At 36.1% G+C, this 24549-nt stretch overlaps 2 protein-coding genes across 6 annotated transcripts; one reads left to right on the top strand and one right to left on the bottom strand.

The window, feature by feature from the left end:
* Positions 1 to 500: 500 nt before the first annotated feature.
* Positions 501 to 15898, bottom strand: LOC103457367 (phospholipase B1, membrane-associated-like). Its single transcript, XM_017302118.1, has 46 exons — positions 15877 to 15898; positions 15762 to 15796; positions 15211 to 15306; positions 15028 to 15099; positions 14830 to 14907; positions 14531 to 14591; positions 14173 to 14233; positions 14058 to 14092; positions 13529 to 13607; positions 13383 to 13434; positions 12662 to 12745; positions 11904 to 11969; positions 11746 to 11807; positions 11489 to 11564; positions 11222 to 11323; positions 11017 to 11091; positions 10839 to 10910; positions 10654 to 10728; positions 10503 to 10563; positions 9949 to 10007; positions 9799 to 9872; positions 9619 to 9662; positions 9408 to 9516; positions 9227 to 9279; positions 9009 to 9088; positions 8855 to 8920; positions 8675 to 8775; positions 8484 to 8565; positions 8294 to 8398; positions 6642 to 6737; positions 6460 to 6531; positions 6253 to 6330; positions 4695 to 4755; positions 4437 to 4495; positions 4132 to 4199; positions 4007 to 4050; positions 3692 to 3791; positions 3555 to 3606; positions 3392 to 3472; positions 3251 to 3316; positions 3059 to 3153; positions 2163 to 2244; positions 1973 to 2077; positions 1792 to 1887; positions 1627 to 1701; positions 501 to 954 (listed from the first exon to the last, which is right to left on the bottom strand). Exons 1-46 carry the CDS (start codon positions 15896 to 15898, stop codon positions 688 to 690), a joined length of 3534 nt encoding a protein of 1177 aa, XP_017157607.1. The 3' UTR covers positions 501 to 687.
* On the top strand, positions 12684 to 23252 carry LOC103457366 (protein yippee-like 5). Of its 5 annotated transcripts, none has more exons than XM_008397439.2 (4): positions 12684 to 12762; positions 20669 to 20792; positions 21542 to 21690; positions 22889 to 23252. In XM_008397439.2, the coding sequence occupies exons 3-4, from the start codon at positions 21550 to 21552 to the stop codon at positions 23108 to 23110; spliced, it is 363 nt and encodes a 120-aa protein (XP_008395661.1). In that variant the 5' UTR covers positions 12684 to 12762; positions 20669 to 20792; positions 21542 to 21549; the 3' UTR covers positions 23111 to 23252. The 5 variants fall into 5 exon arrangements, with proteins under 5 accessions (XP_008395661.1, XP_008395663.1, XP_008395662.2 ...); XM_008397440.2 differs by lacking the exon at positions 12684 to 12762 and adding an exon at positions 20390 to 20425 and having other exon boundaries at positions 20669 to 20738; XM_017302334.1 differs by lacking the exon at positions 12684 to 12762 and adding an exon at positions 20390 to 20425.
* The last annotated feature ends 1297 nt before the right edge of the window (positions 23253 to 24549 follow it).

Genomic DNA, 24549 nt, shown 5'->3' with positions numbered 1-24549 from the left:
TAAAATAGACAAATACTTGATTACATTTAGGAATATATTTTGTATTTTAATCAGGTAAAACAAATCTAATAAATATAGTTAGTCATTTGTCTGATGTATTTAACAATAAACAAATTTACACAAATTTTTGTTTTCCTCTTATTTGTCATAAATGCCAAATAAAAAACAGATTTAAACATAAGACTGTTGGTGTGCTTTCTTGTGTTTTCAGTTAGTATAAAAATATAAAGTTTGATAACAGAAAATGGTTTTTTTTATAAATGGAAAAAATAATTTTATAAATGTATGTAAATTTATACCAGGTTATACTACAGCAGGTTATGATTTTTGGATATTCATTTGTAGATCAGCTTTGCCCATAAGTTTGTGTCTTAGTCAACACAAATATTAAAATACAAAGTTAAAATTATCTAAAGGTGTTGATAAAGCTTTTTAATGAAGAACCAACTCAAACTTTGCAGGTTAAAGAGAAATAAAACCAACACAGTTTTGCAGGTCAGTCAAAATTAAACATGTTTATTTTACGAATAAATAAATGTGAAGGTGGTAAAATACAAAACATATACATTTATGCAAGTTAATTACATCAGCCCAGCGAGCCCCGTAATCTTATTACCAAATTAACCATTATGAGGGTCGTTATTGTAAACATTTTTTTTTTTCATATCCATAACCAATGTCATAACTTTAAAACCCAGTTTCTTTATTTCTAGCAGCTTTTGCACTCTTCTTGCTTTTTTTGCGTTGAACGGCGGACATGATGAGCCAGCAGATAATGATGCCTGCCAGTAAACTCACAAATCCCACAACCACTGGCACCCACACAGCGATGGGGGTGGAACACTTTGGCAGTATGGTGCCACTGACGGTGCTGGTGGTGATGCTGCCTGGATCAACAGTAGTCTTAGGGGGAGCCGCTTGGCTGTTAGCTTTAGTGAAGATAAAAGGAGACGCCTGCAGGGAAAGGTGAAATTATTATAAAATGATTTTAAAAAATGTATTAGATGAGGCACATCTGAGGCAGATCAGATATGAGTTGACGGAGCTTTCATTGCCAAATATATCTAAGTTGTTCATTAGGTGACATTAAAACAACATAAATAAATGATTGAATCGTGTAACTGTTACATTGAGGGGGGAAAAAAATCAAAGTACATTAGAGTAAAATACTAATTCAGAATTATCCTATAGCATGAAGTTTCAGTCAGAAATGTTTACATGCTCTGCATCACCACGATCAAGTCCAGGCTTTTACTTCAAACATAAAGATCTACATATAACCCCACTCAGATTTGGATGAAAATCTCTTAGCAAGTTATTTTCAACCGCACAATTTCTGTAACCGTTAAGCTTCTGGCATAATTTTCCCTGGATATTTGACTGTACTTATCAGAAACAATGGAGTTAATGTATGGCTATGTCTAGAAAGGATTTATGTACAAGAAAATATAACCTTGAACCTTTGAACTTCTTTACTATCCAATCAGTGCTTTAAAACTACATAATGGACCAAGTGCTGAACACAAATAACAGTATTCAGGAGATATTTTTCTGTATGTTTCTCAAATAATAAACTTTTACAAACAGTGGAAATCCTGCACAAATCTGTGGGAGATCTATAAATACCTCAGAGGGGCAGTGAATCTTGGCACGGTCATGTGTGAAGTTGTTGTAGGCTTGCTTCCTGCCAACCGGCTCCAGCTGGAACAGGGGGAAAAAAACCATATATTGCTCTTAAAAAAAGAAAGTGAAGTGAATTCACTATACCTATGTTTAGTGCAGAAAGCTCACCATGTTGTTCCACAGTGCGATGGCCATCTCTGCATGAGCCCGTTCACTCAGGTGGAAACAATCGACAGAGAAGAAACTGGTGTCTACCTCGCCCACCTGGTGAATATCAGTTATGTCCAACATTATTTGGTTTTTGACCAATTAATTTTACTTCTTACGTTGTACTAGTTCAGAGACTTACTCCAGTTTGAGGGATGAAGGAATAGTGGAAAAAGGGTTGCAACACAACAGCAAAGTCTTCTTTTCCACTGTAGCGATCTCCAGAAATTAGATACTCGATCTCAGTCTGGAAAACCAAAGTTCTTTTGTTCATCGTCATGTTGGAAAATAATACAAATATATTTTTAGAAAACACAGCTTTTAGCTTTTACCTGGTAATTTCGATTGATTCGTTTCAGTTCCTCAATCTCTGGAGCGTTGTTTGCTGGATTGATAACACAGTGACAGCTGACCCTGTAAAAAAAAAAAAAACATCCTATGTTTCTTTGGGCACAAAAGATAATTAATTCTACAGCTGGTCAACTGCTACTGAAGATTAAACAATACTTTACAAAACAATATATCTTTAAATAACACTTTTATAAAGAGATAGGAAGCTTTCAATCAGTGTCAGAGCAGCTGACTGACAAATGTCAAATAGTCTGTTTCATTCAAAGAACTGTGATCTGTTACAGTGTGGGTTTGTGGAACAAACAGAAAGCATTCCTTAAGACCTGAAGAAAATTCTTATTCACACTTAAGTCCAAACACTATTTCCAAAACTCCCTCGACCCAAATTGAGAGTTTTTAGAGAGATCAGAGAATTTAAGCTCTCCATAACAGTCTTTGACCGGCAGTTTACAGCAGCGAAGAATTTAAAGGGATGAATAAGAAAACAGCTGCTCCATAAAAATAAAAACCAAGAAAAGAAACTATCACACAAGGACTGTGAGGGATGAATAAAGTCAATGTCAATTTAGAGTCCTAGCAATGCAAACAAAATGTTGTGAAAAGATCTAAAACAATTTGGAAAATTCAAACTGAGTGAAACTGATAAAATAATGAGCAGTAATCTTTTGTTGGGTTTTTTGCAGTTCATGGTGATCCTACAAGAAAAGCTTCACATACTTTTGCTATTTATATAACTTTACAGCAAATTGCAGTAATTGGACACTGAAATATATGTTTCTCTCCTTTCAAAAATATAAAAATAAATAGTATTGTTTAATAATATTTAGCTGCAGCCATTAAAACCACAAGTTTTATGCACTTAAAGATGAGAACCAACCTCTGATGTAGTGAACAGCCCAGTGTGTCCTTTTTAACAGTTTTAAACACATCCATCTGCATGAGATCCACCAGATTCACCAACACCCTCGGTACCTAGAGACCCCACAGCAGGAAATGGGAAGACAATTAGAACTTACTTCATTGTAGGTAGGCACTTCATAACATATGTATTTTAGTTTTTAACCCTTACCTCTTCGTAAAGCATGTCCAACGTTAGCATGAGATTGTCGCTAAAATTCTTTGGCGACAAATTATTCTGCAAAGAATTGAGTGAACAATGTGTTATAACACCGTTATAAAGTGCTATTTATTCACCATATGGAAAACTTACTTGATCGTAGCAGTAATTACAAAGATCTGTTGTTCCGATGAAAATTGTCACAAGTTTCCAGTCACTTTCGAAATTCACCTCCTGTGTTGAAAACATGCTAATTTTGAGGATGGAGAACAGATCAGGAATGCAGAGCATTTTAAAGGTCAGAGGAAAGGCTCACCGTGTTTTCTTTCATGGCCTTAATGAGAGCTTGGACTTGTGCAGGAAGCTCTCTGAGACAGAAAAGAGACGGAAGAAGTTATTAGCAAAATTAAACAGATTTACTGGGCTGGAGGAGCAAGAGAAAAAAATGCATACAAGGACTTTGCTCCAGCAACAGCCATGTTGAAGCCCTTTTGCAGCTGTCCTTGTCCTTTGGAGAAACCCTTTAGATCCGGATTGAACTTCTTCAAGATATCTGGCATGACGCAGTGAGAGAAAGTGAAGCAGGTGCAAGAAAATCTGAAACTATTGTACTTGTTTTTCAGAACAATAGTTTTTCTCTGCACTAAATAGTCAAGCTTATGACTGTGCTACTCTTTAATAAGACTACAACGGACTAAAATATTCCATTTTGTATTATAAAAGTCCTACAAAACGCAAACTGAAAACAGCAGTTTTCATCAAACTCACTTGGTAGTGTTGTGACAGTCTCCAAAGTTTGATCCCCTCCAATGCTGCAGGACATAATGCAATAAAATATTATATGATTTGGCTAAAATGTAAATGTGAAAAGTTAACTAAAATGAAAATATTACCTCCATGATACTCCTTTGTATTCTGTATTAAGATCAAGCATGCTGTTTGATTTTGCACCAGTTCCTGCCTGTTGAGTGAGGAACGCAGAAAGTGAAGTAAGATGCTTAACAGGATTAAGATCGCAGATTAAACACCAGTTCACAAAATATATAATGCTGATCAAAAACCAAGTACAAAGTTCAAAAGTGCTGGAATTATTTTTAAAAACCATAAATGTTGGCGATAATTAAATTTGGCACAAGTTAACCTTCTGTTTTCTATTTTTAAGTGTAGAATTGCAGATATCTGTGTTTCTGGTACTTACAGTCAAAGAGTCTCCCAGTGCTGCCACCACCTGAATATCTGATGGTCTCAGCATGTGTACTAAGGACAAAAACAGATTAAATCCGTTAACAGACAAGAGAGAGAAATTCAGGCTTCAGCTYGATAATAAAAAAGCAATCACAGTGATTTGAACTTAGATTAAAACGAAAATTTACTTCTGGAAATCCTTCTGTAAACCATTACACCATTAGAAAGAATAATCAAATGGATCCTGACTGATATGTGATGACAGTCTYACCTGAAGTTGGTTGACTGTCAGAGGGAGCTAAGTTGTTGCATGAAAAATCGCTTCCCCAATTCTGAGGAAAAGACACACATAATTAATATGTTTTTGCATTTGCAGTTTAAGAGAAGAAAACTGGACTACAAAAATATTGAAGTAAAAATCCACAAAAGACTTGATATAAAGAAAAAGAGAGATGCTGAGGACAAAGGCCTGTGTTGCATCTCTGTTGATCATTTACAACTTTTTCATTCAGTTGGAATTAGGCCTGTCGCGATAAACGATAAATCAAATAATCTGACGATCAATTAAACCTATCGATCTCATTTTAATTATCGTCGTTATCGTCTCTTCCTGCCTTTTTTATTTCTGTTGATGACACTGAATGAAAAAAGGCTCCGCTCCGGTGCTTCCACTGATCCTCCCTTCCTCATTTCCTTAGTCTAATGTCCAGCGCACATTACACGAGTTGTCSGCCCATTTTCAAACCCTGAGAGACACATTAGCCGACAGAAATCCTAGGTATAACGGTTCGATCGGGTTTGTCGTGCCGTTTGGTGTTCAGCCACATGGGCACAAAATAATGGCTACAAGTCCAGTTAACTAATTTTAAAACCAGGCATTAATCAATGCTTTACTAGAATGTGATGCGTAGAGTCAGCGTAAAGTCCTGACTGAATGAAAATCATTATAACCTATTTATGTCACGTTAACGAAGAACAGCTGAAAACTTACAGGGTTTATCAACTGCGGTAGCAATTTGGCTCCAACTCCTCCCCTTGTCATTTCTATATTCTTTGCACAAACGTTGMATAAACATTAACGATGTTTCCACATATCATCTCCAATGTCGGCTGGACTTCGGGTTGCGCCGTGTCAGCTGTTTGGGATTCCCCTCCGTCATTTCCCCACAGAAAGCGCGGATTCCCTCCGCGCTTTCTGATTGGCTACCTGTCACATTCAACGGGCTGCGTTAAGCTCCACGGGGAAAACCCCTGATTTAGATCGGAGTGGCCACGACGATCTACCGTAACCCACCATTATGCAGGATGATCGGTTAGATCGGCCAACGATCTAAGATTGTCATAAGGGGAAAAAAGGGGCAAAAAAATGGTGTAGTGTGAACTACTGCCTTAGGTGGACGGATGTGCCCGTTTTCTCTACTTAAATCTAGTGATTACCGAAGGGCAATACAGACTTCATAATCTGCACTCTTTTGGTTGAATGCAGTATTTATTTCCACTTTGGCTTTATATTGTTTACTTTTTATTCAAGTACGTTTTTGTTAATAGAGACTGAGTATCCGTTTTATTTTTGTTTTTGGTTGTTTTATTTAGTTTATCAGTTCCAGTGTTATGTGTTCTTTTGAAAATAAGGTGTATCCATCAGGAAATCACATTAGTCATTTCCATTAAATCGGTGTCAAAAGGTCTTGAAACAATATTATCGTTTATCGCAATAATTTTTTAGACAATTAATCGTCCAGCAAAATTTGTTATCGTGACAGGCCTAGTTGGAATGAGCAGTTTCATTCATTTTTAAAAACAAAACAACATAAACATTATAAACTTACCGTAACAGGGTCGGGTTTGGGGGAGGGTGCAGAATACATGTAATCACTGTTCTCATATGTCCGAATAAAGGGGAAATCCTGAAGAGAGAGAGAAAACTGTTTGTAAAAATGTCAGGACCATAAACTATATTTCACAAGCACTATTCAATTCAAAATTTACTTTTCTAATTTCAAGAGATTTATATGAAAAAAGAATAACTTTCATACATTTGTTGAACATTTCAGTTCAAACTCAGAATCAAAGTCCTGGCTGGAGGTTTTGTTTCCCAGAGGTTCCAGCTGTACGGGAAAAAAGGACAGTTGAGCAACATTTATGGATATTCATGATAAAGTACATAATATCATTTTTATTTTCATTACAAAAGTACAAAAATGTGTGGTTCATTCACCATGTTGTTCCAAAGAGAACGAGCCATCACTGTTTGGGCTTTCTGGCTGAGATGAAAGCAGTCAGGGGTGAAGTAAGAGCGATCTGGACGGCCATCCTAAGCAAGATGAATTAAATCAAATCAAATTTGAAATGCATTGATTTCCTTTTCATGTCTTAAACAATTCTACCTAAATGCTTTAAGAATTTCTGTTCAGTTTATGTTTCAGGTTGTTTTTAAAACTGAGTCAAGGATATAAAGTTTTTCAGAATTATTGATGCCTTTGGCAGTGTTGTAGTACTCGAGATCGATCTTGGTCTTGATGGTCTCTGTCTCGGACTCGACCGCATTTGGTCTCGGTCTTGTCTCGGTCTCGGGCGCTGAGGACTCGGAATTTTATTTCAAGACCAGTCAAGACCGCAACTGTGAAAATATCACTAAACGTACAGCATACTGTCCAGTTTATTTGTTAACATCTTTGTTTTCACTGAATGCAAAACGTACCGATTAAAATCCAAGCAATAACGTGACTTACCAAATACGTGTTTCTGTTACTCCCCCCACCCTTCACTCGCACGCGGCGCTCCAAGACATGCGCAGTGGTTTTCATTGAGTGGCAGAAGATGTCTGTCTAATCATCAGTAATAGAATAGCGCTGCATAAATCATAAGAAATCCGATGGCAACAGCTAATTCAGCAGTGCTTCGCTTTCACAGACGGTGAGGACGTCTATAACTTTTTTCACTTAGAAAAGAAGCTCAAGGAAAGGTAAGCTCCATTGACGTGATGTTAGCAAAGCTAGCTGTACAGAGACACAGCCAGCAATAATTCAGTGCAGAATTATTGTGTGGAGGTGTTGACTAACATGTGCATGGACAACACTGTGTCCAAAAGTCTGCTATATAGTGATGAGACATTCACGAACGATCCGAGTCTTCTGAACGGCTCTTTACTAAGTAGATAGGACTGGAGCCTCACTGAAAACCGTTCTTTGTTCTTGTAATGCTCTGCGTACACTGCAGTAGCTATCATGATTTTATTTAATTATATACATTGATATTTATTTAAGTAGCAAATAAATAAAACACAAGAACAAGAAAGCAGATGCATTCCTCATTGATTGTTTTCGTTCAAAGTGGCAGCTGTAATGTGTGCCATGGTGGCAGATTGCCTGGCTTCATGCAGTGGGAGAGAGGGTGAGAACAGTCATGGTGAGCGCCTTGAGCTTGGTTACTTCTTGCTTGTTGCTCTTTGGTCAGTGTTCATAGCTGAGCATTGTTTACCGTCAGAGCATTGCCTCAATTGCTATGTTTAATGGTGCAGATAGTGATGATTTCTGACATGAATGATATGGGCAAATGCCCAGGGAATTATCTTTTTAGATAAGCAGAACAAAGAGTTTTTTCTGCTTTTAATAGTGGTTAAATTTATTTCAGCTCTAAGTATTTAATATCTAGGTGATTTTATGGAAATGTGAATCTTTCAGATCAATTTGATTAGCAATTTTGATCATATTTCACATTTTATTGTGTCATGTGTCATGTCGGTCTCGACTTCCCTCGGTCTTGGTCTTGACTTGGTCTCGGGATAGGTGGTCTTGACTACAACACTGCTACTGAGTGATCAAGTATAGAACATTGTTTACAAATAAAAGACAGAATTTCTTTACTAACTGGCAGTCTGGGCAAAGCGATGTCTCTGAGGAAAGGCTGAATGACCACAGTGAAGTTTGAGTGGGTATCATACCGGCCAGACTCAATAAGTTCATGCAGCGAATGCTGGAAGTTAAAAGAAACAATAATAACCATCAGTGACAATGATCAACTTTTTTAATCTGATCATTTTTTGTATTTCTTATTCTACCTGATATCCTCTGTTTACGGTTTCCAGTATTTGAAGAGCTTCAGAGTTAGGCTCTGGCATTACCACACAAGGGCACAATATGCTGTCAAAGAAGAAGAAGTMACACTGTKTTAATGGTTAGCTAATAACTAGATGTCTCAAAATACCCAGACCATAATTAATGATTTAGGAGAGTGTAAGGAGACGCTCACTTTAGAAGCCATGTTGGACAATTCAGTGATGCGTCCATGTGCATTTCTCTGAGTGGAGTTATGTAAAGAGGCTCCACTAGGTTCACCAGAGCTCGGGGAACCTGAGAGAGATCAGCTTTGTTAGTTCTAATAAACATGTAACCATTGTGATGTGGAAACACCTTGTCAAATGAGTGGCACCTCTTTTTGGAGATAGTCCAAGCTTTCCTTGAGAAACCCTACGTAATTTTCCACTGAGTAAAGGAGCTGTGAATGAAGAGAAAATGTGTTTCTTTACACACCATCAGAGATAACTTCATAATTATGTCTTCTCGCTTCCAAATTTGACACTCACGCTATTGTCACAGTATGCACAAAGGTCGTTTCCACCAATAAAGATAGTAATCAGCTTCCAGTCTGATTCAAAGTTGATATTCTGGAGAAAAAAGAACATGAAGAGAGAAAAAGAGTTAACTTTGCTATTTTTATTACACTACATTAAATAAAGTCAAAACTTAAAGTATCTTTTCAAGCTCTAGTTGCTCTGTAGAATTACAAAAGATAAATGTAGACTTACGTCATTTTTCATCTTTGTTACCAGGGTACGCACTTGTGATGGAATATCCCTTTGAACAGAAATGCAAAATGCAATCATGTTTATCGGTAAAAGATGTGATGTTATCACACTAAAGATTAAGTAGCTTTTAATAAAAAATGATAACTCATTGCTAAAATAAACACCTGGAGAACTTACCTGCTCTTTGCACCAGGTACTGCCTGATTAAGGAAAGCTTGTGGATTATTTTGATCACCAACACCAAGCGAGTAGCCCTTCACATTGTGGTTAAAATGTTTTAAAATGTCTGTAAAAACCAGATGCTGATTTAAAAAATGAACATTTTGAATTCAAAATTGATATTTCTAAAAAATGACTGATTACTAATGAAGTCATCAGAAACACATACTGGGTAAAGTGGTAACAGTTGTGAGGTTTCCATCTCCACCAATGCTGATAATAAACATAAGAAATTACTTTCAGAAAGTGCCCTTAACTTTATTTAACCAAAGAGTATGAAAAATAATAGTTATAGTTAAGAGATGAAAAAAAGATGCTGAAATAATAGAATTAGAGAGTCTTGACATACCTCCAGGATAAACCTCGGTACTGACGTAAGACATCCAGGATGTTATTAGGACTGGCTCCGATGCCGTTCCCTGCCTGGCATAAAGAATAAGAAAGTCCTTCAGTAAAACGCATGACCCAAAATRTCTGTCTGACAAACAAAATGACTCACTGTTAAAGAATCCCCCACAGCCGCCACAACTTTGATATCTGCAGGCCGAAGTTCATGGACTAGAAAATACAAAGAAAATGTCAGGAGATGTCAGATTGTGTTATTCTAGATCCTACTGATAGAGAGACCACACAGTATACATGCTGTTTACTGTCTACTCACACTAATGCACAAATAGACCACTTTTTGACAACCATTCTTTAGTGGGTAAGTTTTAGTTTAAATTATTAGATATCCTGGGGATTGTTGGTTTGTTCTTTTTACCCCTGAAGCCTCATTCAACTTTAGCCGATGAATGATGCTGCAGTTAACATCCCTCCTCCCTCTACTTGACCAGATTTTTGCAMGTTTCCACTGGTATTTATGCAATTTATCTTTGGTGATTGAAAGTMATTTTGAAAAAAAACAAAAACAAGGTTTGGTTTATTGGATACTRTKGTTAAATGTGTGATGGCTCAAAAGTGAAGATAACCAAGAGATAAATAAGASAAAAAACYATTTATGAAAATATTTTATTTGAAACAAATTATAAGAATATTAATGCATAAAATTACCTGAAGTAGGAATGGAGGATGAAGGACTGCGATCTTCACAGGGCAACTCTGTGCCTGTATGCTGATTATTAAGCACATATAAAATAATCAGAATGAGATAAGACCCCTAATTCTTGGCAAACCATTTGGTTTGGTTGTGAATTATTCTTACAGTCTGAATGAAATGGTCTGCGTTTCTGTGGTGACTTGAAGGAGTGTTAAATTGTGTCCTCAGGAATGGTCGGTCCTTGTGAAGGAGGAACAGTTTGAGTAAGTGAGTAAATGAGTAAGAATTAACATCTCATGTCACTTGTAAATCCTTATATGATTGTTAAGACCTTTTGTATTTATACTCACCTCAGTTGGGCATTGCAATGTAAGGATGTCTTTCTTATGGTCTGGAATATGTTGGTCGACCATGGGCTGAAGCTGTACAAAAACAATAGATAAATAAACCACACATAGATGTAACATCCTCTCAGAGTGACAGACTATAAGTGTTGGTMATTGTCACTTTCACAACTTCAGATCTCACCAGGTTTTTCCACAACTGTAGCATCAGTTCATCAGTTAGCTTTGAGGTTTCAAACTCTCCAATAGGCTTTCCAGTCTGCTAGCAAGAAAGATTTATACATATTCATAGTTTGGTAAAACATAAAAAATATGTTATGTTAGATGCTGCTTGTGAGAGAAAGTGTAAGACAAAATGTAAAAAGATCACATCAGCAGCTTAAACTCACAGATGACAGGCCTCTGATGAGAGGGGTCGCCTGAAGAGTGACAGCGAAGTCATCTCTGTCTCTGTACCAATGTTTCTGTACCATCAGCTCATCCAGCAACTCCTGGAAAAAAAAATTAGAAAAGAGCAGTTTGAAACTGTTCCGACTYCTTTTTTCTTACAAGTCTTTAGCAAACATTTTCCAGACGTTATGCAACAGCTCACTCTACAACTAAGTAGATCTTATTAAAAAGGAAGAAGCATTATTTGGTGGGAATGAGAAACCTACCTGCAGGGTGTGAGTCAGCACGGCTCTCTGAAGCTTGAGTTCTCCATTGGTGTATGTGTGTGAGCATGGGCACTTCCTGTAAGCAAAACACCTTTATTTACTCAACATAACCTATTAAGAACAGTCAAAAACATGCTCAAAATTCAGCTTTTTAAAAATAGTAGGCTAAATACTCATAGCAGACTATTTTATTTTTCCACTTTTCTCTTTGAGCCCAGTATTATCCCTTTCTGATTCTTTCTTTTGGTGCTGCTTACTTTGTCTGGAATGTGTTTAGTCCTCCATCCCACAATGCCACACTGACAATGGTCTTTTTCAGCTGCAGCAAGTACAAGCAAAAAGTACATTACACATATAATCACTGTMTCTTAAATTACTGCAAAAGATCAATGACACTATTTARTTTGCAACATACCTGAGAGTGGAGCAACTGCACAGCATTATCTACCTCCTCAACCACTTGTTTGAGAAGAGACGAGATCTGCAGCAAAGACACAAGGATTGTTTTGTGAATAATTTCTTGACCGATACTTCAGAATGTGCCTATGTGGACACGAGACACTATTGTGGTGCTTTTTTTTTTAAATTGTAGCTGCAAATTTTTGTTATCCTTTAGTCAGTTTGAAGTTCTTTTTTCAGGAACTAATTACACATGAATAAAATTTTTCCATCACATACTGTACTTCTTGTGATTAAATCACATAAAGGAAAGTTCAGGAGTGAGAGTTGGACTGTGAGATAATATCTGGACTCTGTAACTTTAAACCTCTGAAACAACACRCATTAAACTCTAATAAACAAGTGATTTTTATTAGTGGCCTTTGAAGCTTAGGCTCTAAGCAACTGATAGTCATGTTTATAATTTCCTCTTCAGTATCTAATTATGTTACTAGTTTGTCTGTTTTTGACTCAGTTGCATTGTGTATTTAAAGTCTTTATTTTCTCTATTAAGACATTATTTCCATGTAGACCTCAGTCATGTRCAAAACAGAATTAAAAATGCAYAACATGATGCAATCTGATTCAACTGAGGTGCCAGTCAGGTATTTGTGAATACCTGACTGGTATTTGGAACTCTCCATACATTTCTGATGCATGTTTAAACTCTAGATTGCCTGAGACAGATTTGTTGCTTTTTTCTCTTCTTCCCTTTTATTCAAATGCTTTGTTTACCTGCTCCTGCTGCTCACAGGCACAGAGTCGATCCAGCTGAACAAAGAGAAGCACCAACTTCCAGTCTTGATTCTCATCAGCGCCCTGCTGGAGGAAGTCAGGTTATATGATATTTTTTATCAGTTTTTTGTCTTTTCAGACTCAGTATTAGTCTATCTAGACTATGTTAGATGACATTAGAAGACATGACACTATATAAATGGCATTTAAATGACAAATTATGTAGTGTATTGCAAAAATATTCACACACTTCACATTTTGTCTCAAATACAACCACAAACGTCAATGTATTATTTGGAGCATTCCTGAGACAGATCATCACAAAATAATCCTTTATTGTGAAGTGATAAAAAAAAAATTAAACAGATTCACAGATAAGATGAGACAATCTGTTGACAGCACAACTATCTGTCATGCACTCCACAAACCTGGATAATTTATAAGAGTGACAGCAAGAAAGAAAAAAGAAACCATGAACATAAAAAACTTAAATAAATTAAAGATTTCACTTGTAACAATGTGCTCTAAATTTATTGTATTTAGAGCGGTATTTTCCTTTACTGGATTAAATTGAAAAAGTATGTATTTTTATCCAAACAATGGTGTTCGCCTCTTTACCAAAGGTGTCACGTTTCTTTAGCTGCGGTAGGAAAGCATTGTAGCGAAAATGTCTAACTATTGAAAATAAAGTTAAATCGTAAAAATAAACTGGAGWTTTTACCTTTTTGCTCTGTAAGTAAAGGGACAGTTCATTTGCTTGGTCCACCAGCGTGCTGCAAATAGTAAGAGGCTTTCAATAAGAATAAAGGCATACCTTGAAGCATTCAGAATCACAAATTATTTATGTGACGAGACAAAACTTTGTACCCATGTTGAAGAAACTGAGGGATGCGTTTGTCTTCTGAGATGGGAGTCACTAGTCCAGGATTGAACAGAGTCATCAGCTCTGTTCAAGAAAAGGAGGAGAAAATTAATAAATAAAAACGCAAAGGAGTTAAACATAAAAAACCTAACAATTCAGAATGTAAGCAACACCTCAGCATGTACGGTAAAGCACAGAGTTATAATATACGACATCTCAGTCTGTGAAAATTAAATGCCGAACCACTGTTTTGTTTCACGCCGTATATGAAGTAGTAGTAGAGATAATCCAGATTTTAAAAATCTTTTATATCAGTGGCAGCTGAATTAGTTCTGTGCTGTTTTGTTCCAGGAAGGCTGAATCTTGTCATGACAGCTGATGCTGTCTCTCATATAGTGGAGACAGCACCAGCCCACAGCCCACCCAACCCCCCTGGCAACCACCCAAACCTGAGCAACTACAGGTAATGTGTGGATGTTTGATACTATCTCAGCTAATGTCAATATCGGTGCAGTAAAGATAGAAGGAACATACCTGTGAGTTTTGATAAGACTGTGGACAGCTCAGTGCTGCAGAGGAGGACCAGAGAGGGAATTTCAGATCTTTCAATAGAGACTTTACTGTATTAAAAATCATAGTCTTTTCTCACCTTTGTTCATGAAGTCCAACATAGGAAAGCACTGCTACATCAGATGGTCCGACTGTGTCAGCTTGAGAAGAAAATATAAAGATATATTTGCTTATGTTTAAAATTGCAGAAATCAAAAAAAGCTTGAAAAATGTTTGCAGAAATTGATAACATTCCTCTAAAGAAGGACTTTATTAATCAAATATTAGGAAATATACAACTTATTCCCATCACATTCATTTTGATCTCAAAAGCAATTACAGTGATTTGCACTTAGATTAAAAAAGAAAATGTACTTCTGGAAATCCTTCTGTAAACCATTACATCATTAGAAAGAATAATCAAATGGATCCTGACTGATATGTGATGACAGTCTCACCTGAAGTTGGTTGACTATCAGAGGGAGCCAAGTTATTAGATGAAAAATCGCTTCCCCAATTCTGAGGAAAAGACACACATAATTAATATGTTTTTGCATTTGCAGTTTAAGAGAAGAAAACTGTATTACAAAAATATTGTAGTAAAAATCCAAAAAAGACTTGATATAAAGAAATATAGAGATGCTGAGGACAAAGGCCTGCGTTGCATCTCTGTTGATCATTTACAACTTTTTCATTCAGTTGGAATATATGCTTTCATTCATTTTTAATAAAAATAACATAAATATAATAAACTTACTGTAATAGGATCAGTTTTGGAGGAGGGTGCAGAATACGTGTAATCACTGTTCTTAGATGTCTGAATAAAGGGGGAATCCTGAAGAGAGAGAGAAAACTGTTTGTAAAAATGTCAGGACCATAAACTATATTTCACAAACACTATCCAATACTTTTCTAATTTCAAGAGATTTATACAAAAAAATATTAACTTTCATACATTTGTTGAACATTTCAGTTCAAAATCAGAATCAAAGTCCTGGCTGGAGGTTTTGCTTCCCACAGGTTCCAGCTATAAGGGGAAAAAAGGACAGTTGAGCAACATTTATGGATATTCATGATAAAGTACATTATGTCATTTTTATTTTCATTACAAAAGTACAAAAATGTGTGGTTTATTCACCATGTTGTTCCAAAGAGAACGAGCCATCATTGTTTGGGCTTTCTGGCTGAGATGAAAGCAGTCAGGGGTGAAGTAAGAGCGATCTGGACGGCCATCCTAAGCAAGATGAATTAAATCAAATCAAANTGTGTGTGTGTGTGTGTGTGTGTGTGTGTGTGTGTGCGTGTGTGTGTGTGTGGCACAGAGCAAACACAGTTGACTTGTCCAGAGAGAGCCCGTCTTGCTCTGTGATAGCTGGAGACAGCACCAGCCAACAGCCCACCCAAAACCCCCGGCAACCACCCAAACCTGAGCAAATACGGGCAATGTGTGGATGTTTGATACTATCTCAGCTAATGTCAATATCGGTGCGGTAAAGATAGTGCAAAGTGGTGCAATAAAAGCGCTGATAAATCTCAAAAGAGTTTGTGTCTAATGTAACAAATAGAACAGCAAGAAGCTGGAATTTACAGTTCCCATTAAAGCGCAGGAAAAAACAAGAACAAGGAAATCATGGGTGAGTGAATTTCACAGTAATGATGAAAACTGGAGAAATAAAAGCGGGGACATACCTGTGAGTTTTGATAAGACTGTGGACAGCTCAGTGCTGCAGAGGAGAACCAGAGAGGGAATTTCAGATCTTTCAATAGAGACTTTACTGTATTAAAAATCAGGGTATTTTCTCACCTTTGTTCACGAAGTCCAACATAGGAAAGCACTGCTACATCAGATGGTCTGACTGTGTCAGCTTGAGAAGAAAATATAAAGATATATTTGCTTATGTTTAAAATTGCAGAAGTCAGAAAAAGCTTAAGGGAGTTGTGCAATTATTGAAAAATGTTTGCAGAAATTGACATTCCTCTAAAGAAGGACTTCATTAATCAAATACTATGAAATCTACAACTTATTCTCATTTTTTTTCTTTTTATATGAGTTACAAAAATGAATTGGGTGTAAGTCTGTACAGGAAACTTACCAGTTAATGGAGGCTGCTGGGAAGGAAATACCTTGGTGCAAGGCTGTCCAGCTGATAAGGAAATAATAAGACATTTTAATTTTATGCTGAAAATGTAATGCATAGAGCATTTTATCTTTATCCAGACAATAAGTGATTGTGATCAAAAAAACAAAAACCTTAATGACACAAATGCACAGCAGATTATTGATAATTGATAACTATCCAATTCAGAATGCAAAGTGTATGTGTTAAAATATACTATGTAAAAAAAATACATTATACAAATGTAAGATTTTTGAATGCTCCTGAAACAACTGCCATCAGTTAACCTTAATCATCACTTATTATACTTTAGTCTGAAATACTAAACTGAATTTGACTATGAAGTAGCATAATCAATAGAGACCTGTTGCCCATGTGAAACCCAGCAGGGAGATCAGAAGCAGCTGCTGAAACATCTTCCCCAATTGTTGTTGCTGTTGTGTCTCCGTCTCTGCATTCACCTCTCTCTGCTCTTAACTGCCTTTCACTGTTGTTATCACTTATAGCCTGAGACGTCAAACATCGTGAGCCTCATAAAGGGGAGGCGACTGGACTGTTCACTTGTTCAAAGGACACGGCTGTGAGGTTTTCCACTGAAATGATGGATCAGACGTTACCTGTATGAAACCTTCCTTGAAAGCAATGTCATGTTTTGTAGCATTTCAAGATTCTGATTTTGGATTATTGTTATTTCATTCGGAGATTAGGAAAATTAGAGCAATCCATGCTTTCCATACCTACTAACAAATGCCCAGGTAAAAAGATGCCAGGCTGAATCAGGTCCTTTTCACTGGAAGGCAAAAAAAAGGAGGCCATTCGTGAATTTAGATGTTAAAAATCTGTGCAAGTCTTTCAGTTTAAAAGATTGTGAATTAATTCTTTAAAACTCAGAACAAATTTAAAGTTAGCTGCACCCATGCAGAAACGTGTAGTTTTAAGAACGCCTATTTTTGCAGATATCTTCTCTATACTTATCAGAAACCATAATAGAAATGTGAGGATTTTCTCTACCAAAGCCTTGTTTGTAATTGTGCCTATTCATTTTTAAAGCGATTTATATTGAAACTCAGTTTTCCATTGTTATTTGTCCTTAAAATTAAGCGTGTTGAATTTACTTTTAGTCATCAAAAAAACATAGAAGGTTACACATCAAAATGGTACATAAACATTACCTTCATGAGAAAATTAAACATTCATATGTATTACTGATCTTAAGTAGAACATCTTTTAAAGTTTGTCTGTGCAGGCGTAGAACAAAAGGAAAAAGAGAGAGCATTTTTTTTACTATGTGCTTAAAAAGCAAGGGAAGAGGGAAAATGGAGATGTGCAGCATTTCGGTAGTACTATATTTAGAAAAATTGTAAAAGGTCTGGGGCTTGCATCATCTTTTAGTGTATTTTACACTGTTTCCTTCCTGTAGCTCTTTGGGAATCACATTGCTGTGGCTGCACCTTTCTTTCATCAATCAACCCAAGTTTTTGGTACTTTTCCAAGATTAAAATAAAGGAAAAGGTAGAAAGTGTGACTTTGTAATAAGTGTAATAAGATTACAAGCAGGCCTTTGACCAAAAGGAGAAGGAATAAAGGCTTTTCAACAGGACTGGAACTTTCTGAGCCCTCACATGATTTCTGTTTTTTTTATTGTTTGTTTATTACAAGTGTTTTTCTAAATCCTCTGATAATTTGTTGCATCATGTCAAACCCTGAGTATATTTGATATTTCACAATTGTGTTAGTCCATGCCTTGTTTCAGGTGAGATTCAGTTGGTTTCCATTATTCATGTTCATCATTTGTTTTACAAAACAGAATGAAATGACATATGGCCACTCATCCAAAAATAGTGAGATAAAAAATGTAATGGAAAAACACAAAAACGGTGGCACAGTTTTGCTAACAATACCAAGTCAAAGTTGCATTTTTGGAATACATTAACAATATAATTATTTGCGACATTAGCATTTACCAACCAAGAATTTAACTGTTCAATTATATAACAGTGATTCTTCAACATTGTAAAAGTAACTCCCCTATCTGCCTTTTGATTGGAAAGGTGAAGGACAACATGACATAAGAGGAAATTAGTTTTTTGTTAGATGGATTTACCTGATTTGTGATCCTGATATTAGTCTCCACCGCCTTTATGGCACCTTATCTTATGTCAAGGACATAGGCTCAGTCTGAACCTCCTGATGAAGCTTGGTGCTGTTTATCTGATTATTTTTAATCTTTGCACAGATAAGATGTCTTGGCTGTTCTGAAGCGGCCCTTAACAGAAAATATTTTATGCAACAGATGCAAATAATGCACAATAAAAGTAAGAGTAAAAACTGGAAAAGATGCAAAAATATAAATTGTGCTGTTGACTAATATAAATCTTAGATATAAGCTAGTAGGAAACGAAACATATTGACCCAGATGCCAACAGTTTAATATAAAAATATGTCCATATTTTTATATTAAACTGTTGGCATCTGGGTCAATGTTCAAATGTTCTGAGATTTTGTTATATGTTAGAACAAAATGTAATGAGAAACATTGTTCCATGATTTTCTTTCTCAGTTACAAGATCTGTAGAAAATGTTACACTATCTAAAATCCTTAATATGAAGGCTAAAGAAAAAAAAATGGAAGAACTTGATTTGATTGCTCACTAACTATTTGTTCATTATTCAAAATATTTTACTTTCATTAGAGGTTTCTCAGTTTTATATGTCAGAAATAAGACATCCACAATACAGTTCTGAAATAAGCATAGAATTGTTAATAAACAGCAAAATGAAGAAAGCATGAAACATCTGTTTTGCATGAGTCCTGCAGGACTTAGGCAATTACTCTTTAGGCTGACATTATGAATAGAAACAAGAAAAGTCCCTTTGCACACATGGGTGGAACCAAGAGAGATGTAAAAAGAAAAGGTTATCCCATGTCTCAGATTACAGATATCAGACTGACAGTCTACCAGATGGGTGGTACAGATTACTGCAAAATTCACAAATCTGATCAAAATTCAGATTGAAAGCTTGAAAACTGCATCCACCACCTCACTGCTGGAGGCTGAGCAGGAAAGCCCACAGCTATGAACCTTAAATGTGCTTTGTTGTTGTGCATCTTAAAAATTAATTCTTGCAAATCACCTATCTAGATGTTGTTAATCACAGAAGATAATCTATTGCTTGGGGGTAAGGTTTGTTGAATGATATCACAGTAGGTGTGACTGTCTTGATCTTACAGCCAATTAGAAAGTGCTGCTTGGTTTGACTGATGCCAAAGTGATTTGAAATTATCACTAACTGGCACGCCAAGCGCTGCTCAATAGCTCCTAAATATTTATCTTGGTTAATAAAGTGATAAAAATAATTAATGCAATTAAAGAATGGACCGAACATATCAGGTAATTTATGTCACAAAAGTGCAATAAATGATACCTTTGTTTCACAAGAGTTTGGGACAGGTTTAAAGGAATGCCTAGCTATGTTTGGATCAGCTGGACATTTTTTGCAATGTGCTGGTACGGTTGCTAATGTAATGTACATATTATATTCTATGAGAGATCGTAGGTGTATTACAGTGACCCTCTTTGTTTTGTTTTTTTCTTCCCACATTTGAAATACGGGAAAAAAAAGCAGGTGATTATTTTATCAATCATAGAAAACAGTTTTTAGGGAACATCTTCAGTTCAGTTCAATTCCAAAACGCCACATTAATTCCAGAGAGAAATTAAATGTTGTAATGCCTTTTTATGTAACTGCAACACCATAAAGAAAAAGTACAAAACAAGTATTTTACTATAAAGGGTTAAGCACAAGCTTTTTACATAACAGCAGAATTTATCACATCTTATTTTTTTAAACCATAAAATATACTGCTAACGTTTTCACCGTGAAATACATTTTTTGATGTACTTCCTCTACATGACTGTCAATTCAGCGTCTGCTGCTCCATGTCGTCCTGTATCTCTGTGAAAACATGTTCTCTTTCCTGAATGATATAAATGGTAAGCTAATAATTTTCGAACTATAACAGTTATATTTGATTGATATTGCTTATTTCTGCCAAAGGCCCAGCAAGAATGAGAATGAACACACCACAAAATGCTCGACTCCTTTAACTGAAGGGCTTTAACGCAATCACCCACGCCCTCCCCCAAACAAAGATTGCAACATGTGGCAATTATATGTGACCAATGAGGGATTGGGATGCTTCTACGTCACAAAATGAGAACTCTCGTGCACAAAGTAAAGTTATTTGTCTGACTATCAAAATAAACGCATTTTTTTTAACAGAGCCGTTTTAAAGAAGCAACACAGGCAGTGCAGGCGTTTAAATTTTGAGAATTTATGTTAAGTGTTATTATCCATATAAATATAAAGTCAATTATTCATTATAATACAAAATAGATTCGCTCAAAATTTTGTTTTTGAAAGTCTTCAGCGGAAACTCTGACTGACATATTTGCTAACTTTACTTTCGTCGCCTAGGACGCTGGTCTCACGAAAACAAAGCAGCGAAGACGAAGAGTTATAGTTTTCTTGAGGATAAAGGCGAAGAGTGAGTTACATTTCGATTTGAAAATACTTTTCAGTTGTCTTTATAAATTTCTAGGTAAGCTATTTTAAGGTCATCTTTTGACTGTTTGGCATTTTGATGTACATTAGCTCTAAGTAGAAGCATGTAATGTGCGATGTCATTGTTTTAACTTGTTTTAGACTGTTTTCTGACTAATAATGGGGCATTGCCTAATGTTAATGTTTATYATTATGTGACATTAGTTCACACAAAAACTACAGATGTGCACACGTCGTGAGGAAACTGAATTACAGTGATGTAGCTAGCAGTAAACCAGGCCCGAKGTTGCCTTCAGGTGATCAACATAAATTCAGGATAAAAGAGTGTTAGAGRTTAGGTAGCAACAGGTTGTTTCAAAAACGCTGATAATTAATCATTGCAGAAAATCATTTGTTTAATATTTTCTCTTGCCCATCAACCAAACTGTGATAAAATATTCTCAGACATGTTTGTGTTTAACTGTCCAAAATCTAACCAAAGCAGGATACAGTTTAAGGCTAATGCCATTATTGAACCAAGAAGCAATATGTTTAAAATGGTCGTGGATGGTGCTGGACATGCGTATGTTATTCTATTACGTTTCTATTGGCAGTTTGAGCAGAGGACATTGTAATTTTCAAGTCAGTCAGATATTTGCATAAGTCTTTGAAGTACAGGAGTTGATCCTATTTAAACGAGCATCTGGTGTTATTCAGATGTTTTGCTGCCATTGCATTTAAATGGGTGAGTTTYCCTTTCTTCTGTTCTGCTTCTTCTAAACTTTAACTTTGCTTTTGTCCCACAAGTTGAGAAAATGGGCCGCATCTTCCTGGATCACATCGGCGGGAGTCGCCTCTTCTCCTGTGCCAATTGTGACACTATTCTGACCAACCGTGCTGAACTCATCTCAACGCGCTTCACAGGGGCAACTGGCAGAGCTTTCCTCTTTAATAAGGTGCCTATGCACATYATGGTGCTTGCCTGACAAACTGTTAAAAAGCTGTACTGCAGAAATGGAAATTGACTATAATTAGTATCGTTTGACTTGTATGTTTAATTTGCATCTGCACTTTACCTATAGGAACATTTTTAAATTTCCCTAGTGAACAACTCCTACCTTAATATGGCCTTTCAACATAAACATTACGCAGTGTTTAATAGGAAAGCAACAAAAGACACAAAGATTTAAAAAAAAAAAAACATCTGAAACCAAATATTTACCTACGCCAAATAAAAAGACACATAAATATTTTTATCTCACTGTCCGAAGATAAATCTGACCAAACTTCTCTTGTTTTAGGTCAGTTAGAACTATACAAATCATTTCTGTCATAAATGCCAGAAAACTTAGCAACTACATGTTTTAGATTTTTTTTATTTTATTTTACTTGAATTCAAAAGTTCAAAATTCAGTTAGTATCAGGGATAACTGTCTTTTAAATGGGGTTAAACTTTTTGGGTTTCCTTCCTCAAACCTCTTGATAGCTAAAGTGATATATTTGAGGTAATTAGAGGTCTTTTATACAAGCTCCAARCAATCCATAAACATTTCTTTATAAAATGTAAAAGACAGAATTACAAATTTTTGTTTGAGGTGTAGAAAAAGCATGAATATAACCACCGCATCTCGGCATTGAATGATACTCAGTTCAGTGATCATTTTTAACAGATTTTTAAAAAACTCTTTAGACTTATTTAAGCACTAAATTACCACCGAATGTCAACAACAGGTGCCCACCAATTTGGGAGACAAGCCTATCTGGAGAAGAAATTAAATCCTCTTTTTGGTTTTTGTTTAATTGGAGAACATTTCCCAACATTTTCTCCAATTAATTGTAATCAATTCTGTATCACCGATACTTGAAAGATTCACTCGGGTTAAAAAGCTGCATTTTAAAGGGTGGCAATAGGGAAATRGATAGGACACRAATAAAATGGGAYCAAGGACAGAACCTTGTGGAACTTGATGCTTAAAAGCTACAGATGGAATGTAAAGTTCGATTTTGAAAAAGAAATCTGGAAAAACATCCAAGATTTTAGCATTCAGACAAACAGCTTTGACATATGATTTCGGAATCTCATTGTAGTTTGCTGCGGTAAGTCAAAGTCTTATTCRCAGTCCAGTGACAATCATCACAACTGTTGCCCTTCAGGTGGTGAATCTGCAGCACAGCGAGGTGCAGGACAGAGTCATGCTGACGGGAAGACACATGGTGCGAGACGTCAGCTGCAAGAACTGCAACAGCAAGCTGGGCTGGATGTACGAGTTTGCCACCGAGGAGAGTCAGCGATACAAGGAGGGCCGAATAATCCTGGAGAGGGCGTTGGTGAGGGAGAGCGAAGGCTTCGAGCACGTTCCRTCCGACACCTCTTGAGTTTCTCTACCCATCGGTGTGCTTACAGTCATGCGGCTTTCACCTCCAGCAGTAGTACACACCCTTGCATGGACAGTGATCTTTTTGTGAGTAGAGCTGCACCAGAATAAAATCCTGATCCAGGTGTTTGTGGGAAAATCAAGAGTTAAGGGTGAACTGTGTTGCTGTTTTTGCCCATGTCAAATTTCCTACAGATTCATGGCATGCCCAGTAGGCTGCAGTGTTGTTTAGGTTTGGTGGGGGTGGCGGGGTCAGCTGTTACTCCCTGATGAGGAGGATTTTCTCCTAAATTACCGTATGAAGCTCAGACAAAAGTYGGGCTTTAAGTTTAACGACTGAAACAGTTAAGATTATTGATGCATTCTTGCTCCAGTTGCCCTTGTTTAAAGGGTGAATAACAATTTTTTTTTTGCGACACATATTTTCTAGTTCTTTTCAGTGTGATTTTTTTGCCTATTTCTTTATTTATGCTGTTCTGTTTTTTGTTATTTTAACTTATTGCAATAAAATGCATTTCAGCAAACAAACATAACATGCTTCGCATCTGTCAGTTTCCTGCAACCAAAATTTGTTAAATATGGATTTCAGTGCACATCTAATACAAAGCCCGTCTTTCAAATATTAAATAAATTTTTTTAATGCCCACTTTATTTGTATTGTTTCATCTATTATTTTTTTAGAATAGCTTAATAAAATCCTAGTTTTTCCAAGAATATCTGATGCCATGCTAGTCTTTCTAGAAAAAAATTAAGCAATGGAAACATTCTTATTACATGTCTTAATGGGCAGAGATGGGACCAAGCTACTGTTTTCCAAGTAAAGATATGCAAGTTAAGGTCACGTCCCAAACCCTCAACTTTAAATTCTGCATTCTAATAAGTCATTTGAACAAATATGTAATTTTCTCTTATAGTGATAAAGCTTTTTAGTATTTGAGTGGATATTTAAAAGGTGATTTTGTCTGCCAAAACAAACCACAAAATAATTGAACATCCAATTATTTTTTTCACTAAATTTGAATCAAAACAACCACTAAATTAAATTGAGAAAGTAAAGAGCAGACTGATCAAGTATAATCATTTATTTCCATGCAAAATGAAAATTATGTTTATCTTTGCAAACTACAACTATACAAACATTCCAATGTATTGAAAACTTGTTGCTAAATACATTCTTCATATGTTTCTTTTGGCAACTTGGTTTGTGGTAAAGCAAACAATAAATCAAACCACAAATCAAGATAAGACTCAACTGGTTTTAGGTTCGTCCTACTGCATATTTTTATGCTTCAATAATTTATTAAATCTGTCCTCTTATTATACAGGGAATCATGGGTTTAGAGGGATGCAACACCACACTTTAGATTTGGTTTTGTTAAAACATGTTGCTTCCTACTTACTCACAGTGGTATTACTGTATGTTGGTCCAACACATAAAAT

Source organism: Poecilia reticulata, linkage group LG21 (assembly GCF_000633615.1).
Source record: "Poecilia reticulata strain Guanapo linkage group LG21, Guppy_female_1.0+MT, whole genome shotgun sequence".
In the NCBI taxonomy this organism is placed as follows: Eukaryota; Metazoa; Chordata; class Actinopteri; order Cyprinodontiformes; family Poeciliidae; genus Poecilia; species Poecilia reticulata.
Note: the sequence above shows the minus strand (reverse complement) of the source record. Positions and strands in the feature narration are given on the sequence as shown.